Source organism: Oncorhynchus mykiss, chromosome 23 (assembly GCF_057628025.1).
Source record: "Oncorhynchus mykiss isolate SJ-2025 chromosome 23, ASM5762802v1, whole genome shotgun sequence".
Taxonomy (NCBI): domain Eukaryota; kingdom Metazoa; phylum Chordata; class Actinopteri; order Salmoniformes; family Salmonidae; genus Oncorhynchus; species Oncorhynchus mykiss.
The window spans coordinates 23,492,016-23,508,176 of NC_143044.1; the positions used below are offsets into that span (position 1 = coordinate 23,492,016).

General features: G+C 42.2%; 1 protein-coding gene across 1 annotated transcript; it reads right to left on the minus strand.

Moving 5' to 3' along the window:
* Nucleotides 1–8,095: 8,095 nt before the first annotated feature.
* Nucleotides 8,096–14,621, minus strand: LOC110502608 (eukaryotic translation initiation factor 4E-binding protein 2). The gene is made up of 3 exons (XM_021580782.3): nt 14,130–14,621; nt 9,662–9,847; nt 8,096–9,480 (listed from the first exon to the last, which is right to left on the minus strand). Exons 1-3 carry the CDS (start codon nt 14,266–14,268, stop codon nt 9,449–9,451), a joined length of 357 nt encoding a protein of 118 aa, XP_021436457.1. The 5' UTR covers nt 14,269–14,621; the 3' UTR covers nt 8,096–9,448.
* Nucleotides 14,622–16,161: the final 1,540 nt, after the last annotated feature.

A 16,161-nucleotide genomic window follows, 5' to 3' on the forward strand; every position in this document is an offset into this window, starting at 1 on the left:
CATGAATATATTCATTCTGCTTTAATTGACCTGCACAATAATATAGGCAATATAGATGTGTCTGCAATTCATCATTAGCAGACATCAAAGACGATAGCGAAATGTCTCTCTACATTACTTTGTTATGCACTTTTCTGTCTTCAAACCTAGACTTATCATATTTGAAAATATGAAATGTGATATCCCTCCTTCTGCATATGAAAGCTATGGAAAGTTTGGGGTTTTAATCAAAAGTTGTCTCGGTCTAGTTGACACTTTGTTGTACACATTTAATAGGATTGTCTGTCTTCGTAGAATGCAATTATTATCTCCACTTGGAGAGTTAGTTTTCAAACTTTACTGATCTAGAATTCTGATAGTGTTTTGTTGTTTGGACAAACCCCAGGGAACCCCAATTTCACTGCATTGATTTTATATTTTCTGGATGAGATCAAAGCACAGTGGACCTATGGAGCGGTCAAGGCTGGAAACGTGTAAGTGTGGACTCAAATGTCATTTCACCAGATTAGGTTCATGGTTCGGTCAAATACCTTGTATAAATGTTTTGGTCTTTTAATGATCAAATTGTATTCTAAGCCCCTTTTCCCGGTGAGTTTTTCTCCTGAAAGTAGCTTTACAGTACTTGACTGTACAAAGGGAAGCACAGCCGAGAGCTTCCCAGTGACACGAGCCTACCAGACAAGCTAAACTACTTCTATTCTCGTTTCGAGGCAAATAACACTGAAACATGCATGAGCACCAGCTGTTCCGGACGACTGCAGCCGATGTGAGTAAGACCTTCAAACAGGTCAACATTCACACAGCCGCAGGACCAGACGGATTACCAGGACGTGTACTGTGAGCATGCGCTGACCAACTGGCAAGTGTCTTCACTGACATTTTCCCTGTCCGAGTCTGTAATACCAACATGTTTTAAGCAGACCATTATAGTTCCTGTGCCCAAGAACACAAGGTAACTTGCCTAAATGACTACAGACCTGTAGCACTCAGGTCTGTAGCCATTAAGTGCTTTGAAAGGCTGGTCATGGCTCACATCAACACCATTATCCCAGAAACCCTAGACCAACTCCAATTTGCATACCACCCTAACAGATCCACAGATGATGCAATCTCTATTGCACTCCACACTGCTCATTCCCACCTGGACAAAAGGAACACCTACAGTATGTGAGTATGCTATTCATTAACTACAGTTCAGCATTCAACACCATACTACCCTCAAAGCACATCAATAAGCTAAGGACCCTGGAACTAACATGCTGACCACACCGCTCGTGTCGCATGCGCGAGCGTTGCAAAATAAATGTACACATACCTGTTATTCAATCATTGCACCCACACTACTCGTGCGTGCCAACGAGCGTCTGCGTTACCAAGCTCTAAAATAGAAGTCAGTTCTATTTGTGATGCTGAACGCGGTGCAGGTCCTGCCTCTCCCATCTCCTCATTGGTTTATAGAAGCATATACCCACGTGCCATCTCCTCATCGGTTATACCCACGTGGGGGATTTGAAAGATGAACAGAGGTCGGTCAGTCGGTTGTAGTAATACACCTTATTATGAAAGTTCGATGCCAATCGCCATATAATGTCCAAAGAAGAAAAAGCCCGGAAGGAGGAGGGATGACTAGAAATTATTCTGTTGACCGTTTTAAGTGTAGATTAATTGTCGGAGTAGAGGACCTTCTGCATTTCAGGTAAAATAACAACTCAATGTTTATATCCCAGGACAAATTAGCTAGCAACAGCAAGCTAGCTAAATAGGACAAATTAGCTAACAACCGCAAGCCAGCTAGCTAATATTGCCATAAATGTTTAATGCTTTTCGACCTGTCCCCAAAATAACATAATTGTTTCGGAGTTTGTTTTGATATTTCAACCTACGTGTCGTGATCGCGTATGGTGTGGGGGGGACAAAATCAATTTGCGCACGATGGCGCACGCAGACGTACGCGCGCGTCCGGTTTGGACATGGTGTAAACACCTCCCTCTGCAACTGGATCCCGGACTTCCTGCCGGGCTGCCTCCAGGTGGTAAGGGTAAGTAACAACACATTCGCCACGCTGATCCTCAACACAGGGGCCTCTCAGGGGTGCGTGCTCAGTCCAATCCTGTACTCCCTGTTCACTAGGGACTGCATGGCCAGGCACGACTCCAACACCATCATTAAGTTGGCCGATGACATAACAGTGGTAGGCCTAATCACCAACAACGACGAGACCGCCTATAGGGAGGAGGTCAGAGACCTGGCCGTATGGTGTCAGGACAACAACCTCTCCCTCAATGTGATCAAGACTAACGAGATGATTGTGGACTACAGGAAAAGGAGGACTAAGCATGCCCCCATTCTCATCAACGGGGCTGTAGTGGAGCAGCTTCAAGTTCCTTGGTGTCCACATCACCAACAAACTAACATGGTCCAAGCACACCAAGACCGTTGTGAAGAGGGCACGACAAAACCTATTCCCCCTCAGGAGACTGAAAAGATTTGGCATGGGTCCTCAGATCCTCAAGAGATTATACAGCTGCACCATCGAGAGAATCACTGCCTGGTATGGCAACTGCTTGACCCCTGACTGTAAGGCACTACAGAGGGTAGTGCGTACGGCCCAGTACATCACTGTACAGGACCTATATACCTGGCGGTGTCAGAGGAAGGCCCTAAAAGTTGTCAATGACTCCAGCCACCCAAGTCATAGACTGTTCTCTCTGCTACCGCACGGCAAGCAGTCCCGGAGCACCAAGGCTAGGTCCAAGAGGCTTCTAAACAGCTTCTACCCCCAAGCCATAAGACTCCTGAACTTCTAATCAAATGGCTACCTAGACTATTTCATTGCCCACCTCCCCACCCCGTCTTTCATGCCGCTTTTACTCTCTGTTATTATCTTGGGCTCCCGTGTGGCGCAGTGGGCTAATGAGAGGCGCAGTGGGCTAACGAGAGGCACAGTGGTCTAAGACAGTGCATCTCAGTACAAGAGGTGTCACTACAGTACTTGGTTCGGATCCAGGCTGCATCACATCCGGTTGTGATTGGGAGTCCCATAGGGCGGTGCACAATTGGCCCAGCAATGTCCGGGTTTGGCCGGGGTAGGCCGTCGTTGTAAATAACAATTTGTTCTTAATTGACTTGCCTGGTTAAATAAAGGTTACATAAAACATCTATGCATCGTCACTTTAATACCTCTACCTACATGTACATATTAACTCAATTACCTCGACTAACCGGTATCCCCGCACATTGACTCTGTACCGGTACCCCCTGTTTATAGTCTCGCTCTTCTTATTTTGCTGCTGCTCTTTAATGATTTGTTAATTTATTTTTTATTCTTATTCATATTTTTTTAAACTGCATTGTTGGTTAGGGGCCTGTAAGTAAGCATTTGGATGTTCCCCTGGAGCTAGTTTAGGGGTCTTCCACTGGTAAGCACCTTTTTTAAGGGCACAACTGCAGGAGATGGTATAGGCTACCTGGTATCTGAAACCATCAGTTTTCTGGTTGCCGGCAGTACATAGGCCTGTGGAAAAACTACTTAAAGACTGGCACTAGCAAAGCCAGTGCCTGACACAGATGCTGACATCTAGGCTTCAGAGTACTGATGTACTTTGTTGTATACTAATCCTGTCTCCATACTGTAGTTATCCCGTTTCAGATAAGACCCAAATGCAGACTGTGCTAACAATGTGTATTACAGCAACAGGAGCAGGTAAACGACAGGTCAAGTCAGGCAGGGGTCGATAATCCAGGGTAGTGAGGCAAAGGTACAGGACGGCGGGCAGGCTCAGGGTCAGGTCAGGCAGAGGTCGGTAATCCAGAGTAGGGGCAAAGGTACAGGGTGCAGGCAGGCGGTCTCAGAGTCAGGACAGGCAAGGGTCAAAACCAGGAGGGCGAGAAAAAGAGAGACTAGAAAAAGCAGGAGCTGAGACAAAAAAAACGCTTGTTGAACAGACAAACAGAGAACACAGGTAGCCAGGGGAAAATGGGGAAGATGAAGGGACAAGCAGATGTGAGGCAATTTAAAAAAAGAAAACATTTAAAAGACATTTAAAAGTTTTACCCCTTTTTCTCCCCAATTTCGTGGTAGTAGGCAGGACACCGCCAGGTCCTACAGTGATGTACTGGGCCGTACGCACTTGTCTCATCGCTACAACTCCCGTACGGGCTCAGGAGAGACGAAGGCTGAATGTCATGCGTCCTCCGATACACAACCCAACCAGCCACACTGCTTCTTAACACAGCGCGCATCCAACCCGGAAGCCAGCCGCACCAATGTGTCGGCAACCTTGGTTAGCGCGCACTGCTCCCGGCCCGCCACAGGAGTCGCTGGTGCGCGATGAGACAAGGACATCCCTACCGACCAAGCCCTCCCTAACCCGGACGACGCTAGGCCAATTGTACGTCGCCCCACGGACCTCCCGGTCGCGGCCAGTTACGACAGAGCCTGGGCACGAACCCAGGGACTCTGATGGCACAGCTGGCGCTGCAGTACAGCGCCCTTAACCACTGCGCCACCCGGGAGGCCCTCCCCATGTCGGGTCTAATGATGAATCAGAAAAGGTCAGTTTCTGAATTACTCAATGACCTTCAGGTTTTACGTAGACACACCCATACCCACGCGTTGATCATCATGTTGTTATTGTCAGAGGATGTAAAACAAGAAGAACACCTCAGTGGAAAGATACAATTAAAACATTTGTAACTTCCTGTCATCAAACATCAATTAAAATGACCTTCTCAGGTCAGGCTGACCTGAACTAGCCTACAGTAATTAGGAAATTCAACACCACAATTTTGAGGCTCTCTTCTAAAACAAGACTTCCTTTCATAACTTCCTGTCTTCAAACATTCAATCAAAATGGCCTCCGTCCTTTTGGATAAGAATAAGACAGATCTGAGCTACATTAGGCTAATCAAGCAATAAGGCTCAAGAGGCCATGCTATATCATGATATAGTCACAGGTAAATGGTGTTGTTCAACCCAACACGAGGCAGAGGGCCAGTCAAACTATTTACCTGTGACCAGGGGCACAACTTTCACTGGGAAAGGGGGAGACATGTCCCCCCCACATTCTGAAATTGCATTTTTGTCCCCCACAGTTTTATCATTGGAATGTGATACAAAACGAGGCAACGGTTTGCTTTAGGACCATGCAGACTTCTCCGAGCAGTCGGGTAAACTGTTTGGAGTGTTTATCCTGCTGGATAAAAATATATTTAAAAAATGATGTCCCCCCCACTTCTAAAACCAAAGTTGCGCCCCTGCCTGTGACTAAATTCAAAATATAACACAGACTCTATAACACAAATGCCTTATTGCTTTTATAAAATGGTTACTAACCATTTAAAATAACAATGAATAACATATTTTAACACAACTCAAAAACAACGAGAAGCTTTTGGGTAAAATAACAGCTGAAAATGAAGGAAGATAATGGTTCAGACATGATTATACTGATACCGTGACCATATTTATAGATAGCTTTTTATAAATAATGTTTTGCTGTTACATATAACCTCCTTAGGAGGTGACGTCAGAGGACAGCATGCGGGAGAAGTCAGAGATCAAGAATCTATGAGTTTCCCACTAGCAATTACAAGTTGGAAGGGTGTTCAAGTTGATTTTTTCCAGTAGTACAGTATGTGGTAAATACCACCTTCCCACTTGGTTATGAACGCATCATCAGGGGTGATTTATTTAAGCAATAAGACCCAAGGGGGTGTGGTATATGGACAATATATAATGGCTAAGGGCTGTTCTTAGACACGATACAGCCCTTAGTCGTGGTATATTGGCCATATACCACAAACCTCCAAGGTACCTTATTGCTAATATAAACTGGTTACCAGCATAAATAGAGCAGTAAAAATACATGTTTTGTCAAACCTGTGGTATACAATCTGATGTACCACGAATGTCAGCCAGTTAGCGTTCAGGGCTTGAACCACCCAGTTTAGAATTAAGCAACAAGGCATGGGGGGGTGTGGTCGTGCCTAAGAACAGCCCTTAGACGTGGTATATTGGCCGTATGCAACTAACACCCGAGAGGCCTTAATGATATTATAAACTGGCTACCAATGTAATTAGAAGAGTAAAACATTTTTGGGTGTCATACCTGTGGTATATGGTCTGATATACCATGGCTGTCAGACAATCAGCATTCAAGGCTCTAACCACCCAGTTTATAATGCCTATTATAAACTGTGTGGTTCGAGCACTGAATGCTGATTGACAAAACATGTATTTTTACTGCTCTAACTACGTTGGTAACCAGCGTATAATAGCGGCTAAGGGCTGTATCCAGGCACTACGTGTTGCGTAATGTCTAAGAACAGCCCTTAGCCTTGGTATATTGGCCATATACCACCACCCCCTTGGGCCTTATTACTGAAAAATACAACACCTCCTCAGGCCTTACTGCCATTGGACTCTGGACCAGTGAAAACGCGTTCTCTGGAGTGATGAATCACGCTTCAACATTTGGCAGTCCAACAGACAAATTTGGGTTTGGCGGATGCCAGGAGAACGCTAGCCAGACTGCGAGCCAGGCCTAATTGGTGGAGGAGGAATAATGATCTGGGGCTGTTTTTCATGGTTTGGGCTACGCCCCTTAGTTCCAGTGATGGTGAATCTTAATGCTACAGCATGACATTCTAGACGATTCTGTGCTTCCAACTTTGTGGCAACAGTTTGGAGAAGGCTCTTTCCTGTTTCAGCATGACAATGCCACCGTGCACAAAGCGAGGTATATACAGTATTGATTTGTTGAGATCGGTGCGGAAGAACTTGACTGGCATGCACAGAGCCCTAACTTAACCCCATCAAACACCTTTGGGATGAATTGGAAAGCTGAACGCAAGCCAGGCCTAATCGCCCAACATCAGTGTCCGACTTCATTAATGCTCTTGTGGCTGAATGGAAGCAAGTCCCCGCAGCAATGTTCCAACATCTAGTGGAAAGCCTTTTCCAGAAGAGTGGAGGCTGTTATAGCAGCAAAGGAGGGACCAACTCCATATTAATGCCCATTATTTTGGACTGAGATGTTCGACGAGCATGTGTCCACATACACTACATGACCAAAAGTTGTTGCTGTACTTGAAACACTTAACATTGCACACCACCTAGTGGTCAAAACAAATCCTACACCAGGGCTATTCAATAACTGACCCTAGGGCTGGGGAACTACTACCCGTATGGTGTCATATTTGCAGAGGACTTGTATTACTATTAAAATGTCCGTTATTTAATTATTGGTGTTTTCAAGACAACTGGGAACTAAAAAAATGAGGTAAAATCATGACGCCAGTGATCTTCAAACCGGAAAGTCAGAGCTCTAGAAAGAGGCAAGAGTTGCCGACTATTCCGAGTTGGATGACCGTTCAAAATTATTTTTCTTCGTCGGAGCAACATTTTTTTCAAGTTCCCAGTTGTCTTCAACACACTGAAGTCGGAGATTTCCGAGTTCCCAGTCGTTTCGAACGCGACAAACCCAAGCATGTCTGTTTTTCCAGAGGATGATTCGGACGTGATTAAACTGCCCCCTGTAACTCTTTTTTTAATTTTTTTTTTACCGTTATGACTGAAGCCTTGAGGCTTTTCTATGCTGCAGTGCATTCAAGACAAATGAAAACTCCGGGGGAAAACGAGCTCCGACTGGGATCATACAAATTGGAATAGTCGGAAACACTATCTCTAGAGCTCCGACTAGAAGATCACTGACTACCTTGTTTTTTTCTCAGAAAAAGGATCTAAAGAGAAGATTATCTCTGTGACTGTGATTAAAAAAGAAAAGGAAGACTCTTCAATGTATGCAGTGTCCCCAAGCGTGACATTGAACACACCTGGGAAAATAGATTGCAGTATGTGGAGTCTTTCTTTTCTTTTTATTGGACATACTGTGTCCACTCTAATCTCCAACACCTGCTCAAAGCAACTGGATGCATGGATATTCCTCTCTGTGTTTATCTCTGTCTTTTGGAGGGGTTGGGAATGGGATAAAGCAGAAGACAAATTTGTTGGACATTCGTGTACTTTTGTTATCAATGTGATCACAACCATTGTGAAACCATGTGTACAGACAAAACAGGCAGAACAGCATAATCCTCATCATAAGGAACTTTATTGATCTTGCTGTAACAGTGTCCACTGGCATTGAAATTTCTCGAAAAAATGAAGTTAATTCAAATTAGAACAGCAGTTAGGTTTGTAGTTTCAAATCTCTTTTGCGACAAAATACAAACCATTCATGTAGCTAATTCAAATGTATTTAGTCATTATCGGATTATGTATAACATTTAGAATAGCCTGAAATAATGTATAAATTCATTTCCTCCTTTCATTTTGCAAATCTATCAAACCATCACCACAAACGGAAAGCCAAAGTTTTCCAAATGGTAAATCTTCATAAAATCCTTTACCAGATAGACCCAAAACGCAACATAAAGTCAGGCTTGTATTGGTGATGGATAGATATTCAAGGCATGGAATGATGATGAAATTCTCAGCTAATCAGAATTTAATCAGTCACATCATCCCTTGTGAGTTTAATTGCTGGTAACTAACGGACTACAAAACAGGCAGGTAAGAGCATATCCAGTATTTTGTTTTTTTATGAACATTTTACCCAAACAATGACAAAAGGTTCTGAAAAGGATACGTAATATCAATCTAAGGCCAGTACTTTGCTCTACAAAGTAGTACAAGTAGTAGATGTTGTACAGTTTCTTAGGCCCCATTATAAAATGTCTTAAAGCAGTAAAGACGGCTTTGTTTACAGTGTGCTCTGGTATTAAGGACACATACAAGAAATACAGAGTGGTCAGTTTAGATTACTGCATTGACTTGGGCGTCTACATTTTGTTAATGGTTAAGAATATCTCTGGTTACCGTTAGACCCTTTTCCTTGTTGTGTGGCTGAAGTACATACAATACATATACGGCAGTTGGTAACCCTGAGACCTATTCAAATAGACCTGCAGAGTCTTCCGCTAGGTCTCAGGGTTAGCCATAGCCTGGTAGCCCAGTCAGTTTGTATTGTAGCCAACTCCTCTTTGTGTTGTTTCATTGTCATGCCAAACTATGGCTTGACAACGATAGATGAGTTGGCAACAACACATGCAGGCTACATTCCAATATCCACACTACCATACCACTTAGGATGCATGTCAAATACATTGCTTCATTCTAAGTGGTATGCTAGCATGGACATTGAAACAGAGCCACAGTATGGGGCCAAGTTGGCCGTACAGTTAACGTATTACATGGTATAGTTTATCTGCGTGGTTTACATACATCACACCCAGTGACGGCGAGACAGAGAGCGAAAGAAGATGGCTGCTGTGAGTGATGTGAGAGCTCACAACATTGGTTTCTACAAGCCAAGCCACTGGCACACAGCACAGGAACCAGGTTTGTTTCTTCTTCTGTTGTTCCGGTGTGGTTCCTCAGGTGAGGTCAGATGTCCATCTCAAACTGAGCATCCTCACCTTTAAAACACAAGAACACAAATACAATGTCATCTGTACTCTAAAGCAAGGGGTGTAATACCTTTGTTATTACTAATTTGACTCAGGGGTTCCATGATAAAACATGGTTGACATGGACTACAGAGAGAGAGCATGTTGTATGGCATGACAACAGTAGTCAGAGGATATGGCACCCACTGACCGGTGGCTGTCTTGCCATGACTGTTGTGGGGTTTGATGTGGTTGTTGGCCTCGTTCCTTCTGTTCTCGGTCAGGACGTTGAGGCTGGTCACCCCGGGGATGATGGGCAGGTGGGCCGGGGGGGTCTGGGCGATGGGGGAGTTACGCCGGTCCAATAGGAACTTACGGTCGTAGATGATCCTGGTCCCTATGATAGAGGAGAATGATTATTTAATAACATCTTTGACATATTAGTTACAACCATCGAATGTATAGAAATGCAGTAACAACAGATATATTACAAACCTGCTTTAAAGAACTGGTAAACCATCATGTCGATAATAACACGCTGATTATATTGCATCGATTCATCTGTTTTCTTGTTTTGCAAATGTCATCATTACAATGGTGGCAGCAAACGAACAAAATGATGCACCAATTCACTAATCTGTGAATCGAAATGGGAATAGCATAAACCTGTTTAGTTCGTTACATATTTACTGTAAATACCCATTTTAATCAAAAGATGGCGTGTCATGTACAACATGGTCTAGGCACCTACATCAGATGCTGGGATAATTGTTTACAGTATCGTCAAAGAAAAAGCTGTAAACAAAAAGCAGAGGCCTTAGCTTTCTATAAACATTATTTCAATAAAAGTGCAATATTTATTTAAATGCAAAAGCACTGTCTAGGAAATGAAATTCAGATACTTCCTCAAACCAGCCATACATGTATGAATATATGAATACATTGTAACTACCTACAGTGCCTTCAGAGAGTATTCACACCCCTTCACGTTTTCATTTTCATTTAATTTTGTTGTGTTACTACGGAAGTCCAGAGAGATCATATGATTTTTTATTTTTTTTTTAAATACCCCCGTTATGTTGAGATCCCAACTTATTTATCTCATGATCAAGACATTACAAAAGTTGTTTTTGTCAAGATCACAAGATTAACTCTATAAATAGGAATAGACGCATTGATGATAGATTGACAGTATGGCTGAGGAGGCAGAGCCCATGATGGATCAGCGCATGTTTTTACTGATTGCTACACTAAGGGATGGTACATTTCATCCTAACATCATGCTTTCATTTGTGTTTGGCGCTCATTATCAGTTTATAAGTTAGAATGTTAACAAGCTAAATGTCCCTTATCTTGAGCCAAGAGCTCATGGGGCATTTAAGCCTTCATGGGGCAATTAAGCCCTAAACGATGCCTAACAGGCAGCCCTGTCTCCCAGGCTGTATGCCACCCCCAAGACCACAGCCAACCGCATGGAAGCAACAATGCAGCTAACTTGGCTAGTCTTGTGAGCAAGCTAGCTAGTTAGCCTGGTTGCTAGCGTGTTATTAGCTGGTTGTTAGCTTTCATAACAGATATGTTTAGAATTGTACGGGACACTTCATGTTTCATAGATAATATTTAAAATGTACAGAGTGGGTGAGCTCCATTTCTGACAGGATGATAAGATTCAATAGCAGCCTCAGAGGCTGATAAGTCAGGATTCTACCTTGTAGGCTGTTTTATATGTAAAGCTCCTTGCAGGCAGATTAGCAGTCAGGATGCATTATCTAAATGATCAAGACTGGGTGCTCTCTATTCCTGACAGGCTGATAAGATTCATTAGAAGCCTCAGAGGCTGATAAGTCAGGATGCTACCTAGTAGGCTGTCTGCAAGGAGCCTTACACATGAAACAGCCTACAAGACAGTATCCTGACATCAGCTATTGTATCTGATCAGCATGCCAGGAATAGAGCTCACCCCCTGGATCAGATATGCATATGGCTATAAAGCACTTTCACAGCTAATCTACAATAAGCCTTGCCTATAAAAACAGCCTATAAGGCAGCTTCCTGGCTGAAATTTAATCGGATAAGCCTGTCAGGAATGGAGCTCACCCAGTGTAAATATTACCCACAAACATGAAGCATCCCTTATAATTATACACATAACAGTTATGCAAGCTAACAACTAGCATAGATAACAAGCTAGCTACAGTGGGGCAAAAAAGTATTTAGTCAGCCACCAATTGTACAAGTTCTCCCACTTAAAAAGATGAGAGACCTGTAATTTTCATCATAGGTACACTTCAACTATGACAGACAAAATGAGAAAAAAATCCAGAAAATCACATTGTAGGATTTTTAATGAATTTATTGGCTGACTAAATACTTTTTTGCCCCACTGTATCAAGACTATCTAGCTAGCTCACAATACTAGCCAGGTTAGCTCTGTAGTTCCTTGCATGCGATTGACCATGGTCTTGGGGGCAGTGCTGCCTGTCAGGTATCATTCAGGGCTCAAATGCCCCACATTGCACTCAACAAAGCCATAGGGCTCCTTGATGAAGTTGTTATTTTGCATCTGAACAAATTAATGGATGATGCGTGGTACTTTTGATTATCTTGTGATCTCGACAAAACAACTTTTGTTATGTAGTGATCATAAGATAAATGCATTGTGATCGACATAACGAGGGAACAATTTTTTAAATGAATTTGTCCTCGCTGGCCTTCCGCGTGTTACAGTCTGAATTTAAAATGGATTCAAATGAGATTTTGTGTCACTGGCCTACATACAAGACCCCATAATGTCAAAGTGGAAATATGTTGTAAGAATTTTTTACTAATTAATAAACAATGAAATGTTGTGAGTCAATAAGTACTCTTTGTTATGGCAAGCCTAAATAAGTTCAGGAGTAAACACGTCCTTAACAAGTCCCATATTAAGTTGCATGGACTCACTCTGTGTGAAATAATAGTGTTTAGCATGATTTTTGAATGACTACCTAATTTCTGTACCCCACACATGACATTTTCTGTAAGGTAAAAAAAAAAAAGAAGCTTTTGTGAACTATCGATTGCACTTGACTCTTTTCCCCCTTACTAGCGCTGACTTTGCTGATAGCTACTTTATTGAGGAACATTTTACTTACTATCACTGAGATTCTCCCACTTAGCTGTCTTAAGATGAATGCACTGTAAGTCGCTCTGGATAACAGCATCTGCTAAATGACTAAAAATGTAAAAAGGTCCTGAGTCAAGCATTTCAACCACAAAGACCAGGTTTTTTTTCCAATGCCTTGCAAAAGGCACCTATTGGTAGATAGGTGAATATTTTTACTGTTGTTGCAAACATAGACTATCACTTTGAGCATGACGAAGTTATTAATTCCACTTTGGATAGTGTATCAATACAGGCAGTCATGACAAAGATACAGGCGTCCTTCCTAACTCAGTTGCCGGAGAGGAAAGAACAAGCTCAGGGATTTCACCAGTGGTGACTTTTAAACAGTAAGAGTTTAATGGTTGTGATAGGAGAAAACTGAGGATGGATCAACAACATTGTAGTTACTCTACAATAATAACCTAAATGACAGAGTGAAAAGAAGGAAGCTTGTACAGAATTTTAAAAATTCCAAAACACGCTTCCTGTTTGTAATAAGGCACTAAAGTAAAACTGCAAAAAAAGGTGGCAAAGAAATTAACTTGAATAAAAAGCGTTATGTTTGGGGCAAATCCAATACGTCACTGAGTACCACTTCATATTTTCAAGCATGGTGGTGGCTGCATCATGTTATGGGTGTGAATGTCATCGACAAGGACTAGGGAGTTTTTTTAATGATAAAAATAAATGGAATAGAGCTAAGCACAGGCAAAATCCTAGAGGAAAACCTGTTTCAGTGTGCTTTCCAACAAACACTGGGAGACAAATTCACCTTTCAGCAGGATAATAACTTAAAACACAAGGCCAAATATACACTGGAGTTTCTTACCAAGATGACATTGTATGTTCCTGAGTGGCCTAGTTAAGGTTTTGGACTTAAATCGGCTTAAAAATCCATGGCAAGACATACAAATGGCTGTCTAGCGATGATCATCAAACCAACTTGACAGAGCTTGAAGAATTTGCAAATATTTTACAATCCGGTTGTGTAAAGCTCTTAGAGACTTACCCCGAAAGACTCACAGCTATAAATCGGTGCCTAAGGTGATTCTAACATGTTTTGACTCAGGGGGTTGAAATCTTATGTAATTAATATATATTAGTGTTTTATTTTTCATTATAATATGTATATATAGTTATTTTTTTATATTCGAAATTGAATTCCACTTTAACTGAGTATTTTGTGTGGATCGTTGATGAAAAATGACATTGAAATCCATTTTAATCTCACCTTGTAACAATTGTATTTGAAAAAGGCAAGGTGATTGAATACTTTCTGAAGGCACTGTAATAAATAACATATTGCACTGTTACAAATGTAGCCACCATGACTCAGAATCATTGCGTTTAACACCAACCAATCACATTGCCAAAGGTGACGGGCAAACCTTTGTTTTTGAACGCTTGGGGATGCCTTGACATGCTAGCTACTGTAGGCCACAATGCACGATAGTGCATAGCGAAATGGCGACAGTTGCTGAAACACACATCATATCAGTATAAGGTACAATTTATCGGTTCGGGTTGATTTTACCTCCCGGAGTAGTTGAAAATAAAGTGCCTCCAGGGGTGGTGCAATAATCATGAGGTAGCTGCGTTCTATCGTTGATCAACACCGTCCTGGTTGGAATGGCCCTGCTTTCGCTAAGCTGACGACTGGTAGACGACGACATTTCACCCCTGGTTTAGTGACTGGTCAGACGGTGTTGCAATCTGTAGATGGTTGATGCCTAACCTGACGGACGGTGGAACCCAGGACCTTTTCCCTTTCTATCTTATCTCTTCCCAAGGCTTTCTTGTCGCTCCTCTCTTCCTCCCAGCCGTCAGTACATCCCCACTCCCTCCGCCAGGCAGGAAAAACAACAACACAAGCAGACCGGATATGACAGCCACCACACGTGTTTAGAAAGAAAAATATTATATAAAAAAAATAAGAAGTTATTTGATGTAGGTTGAGGCCATACAGACCATGGTTCGCCAACTGGCGGCCCGCAGGTGATTTTATTGGGCCCCCCAAAGTATATATAAAAATAGGGGGGGGGGGGGGGGGGGCACAAAAGACTGTAAAAACATCAGCAAATCAGCTCCAAGTGATTTTAAGTTTGGAAATCTGTTCTAAAGTATTCCCACACATAATAGAGTCAATATGTCAAGTGAGACATCTGTGGCATTGTGTTGTGTGACAAAACTGCACATTTCTGGGATCTTTTATTTCAGCTCATGAAACACGGCACCAAGACTTTACATGTTGGGTTTATATTTTTGTTCAGTGTAGTTGATGATTTCTGCCATGGACTGTAAAAATTATTGTTGAGGCAAAGTGCATCTTCTTCTCTGGTTCAGGGCAATGTTGCTTTACCGTTTCCATGTAGCAAGTGATCTACATTTAACAAACTAAAGTCTGATTTATGGCAGAAGAAGAACACAGAGTTTTAGTGGATTCATATGTTATCAAGATAGAACATATCATGATATCTCCCATATTGAAGAAAATGTACAGTATAATGGGTTGGAGACCTGACTTATATTCAGCTGGTTTGCAAAAGCCTATGGTTATATGCATACAATAATGCTATTATTGTGGCTAGCAGGGGCATAACTTTCACTGGGGAAAGGAGGGACATTCCCCACATTCTAAAATTGCATTTTTGTCCTGGTAGGGTAGGCTGTTTGGAGTGTTTATCCGACGGGATAAAAAATAAATAATAATGTCCCCCCCACTTCTAAAACCAAAGTTACGCCCTTGGTGGGTAGTCCGATTAATATAATAGTTTGATTAAAATGTTTACATGATTTCCCGAATAATTCTGTTTCCATGGACACATCTAAAATCAGGCTACCTGATGGCACTTTGATGAATGCAGAAAATAATCAACTCAAATGAACGTTCTACCACAGCGAACATATTATTTTGGGGAAGCATATTTTATTCAGAGTTCAGACATAGACGTAGTTTTCGCATAGAAACGTTATACAACGCATACATTCAGTTGTTCTGAACTAATTTCATTCGCGCTAAAGAGGGAGGCTCGCTCGTTTGGTGCTAGCACATGCACCGCTGGAACGCATGTCCTAATAGATCAGAAAACAAATCTGGCCTTTATGGAAGAGTGGCAAGAAGAAAGCCATTTCTTAAAGATATCCATAAAAAGTGTTGTTTAAAGTTTGCCACAAGCCACCTGGGAGACACACCAAACATGTGGAAGAAGGTGCTCTGGTCAGATGAAACCAAAATTGAACTTTTTGGCAACAATGCAAAACGTTATGTTTGGCATAAAAGCAACACAGCTCATCACCCTGAACACACCATCCCCACTGTCAAACATGGTGGTGGAAGCATCATGGTTTGGGCCTGCTTTTCTTCAGCAGGGACAGGGAAGATGGTTAAAATTGATGGGAAGATGGATGGAGCCAAATACAGGACCATTCTGGAAGAAAACCTGATGGAGTCTGCAAAAGACCTGAGACTGGGACGGAGATTTGTCTTCCAACAAGACAATGATCCAAAACATAAAGCAAAATCTACAATGGAATGGTTCAAAAATAAACATATCCAGTTGTTAGAA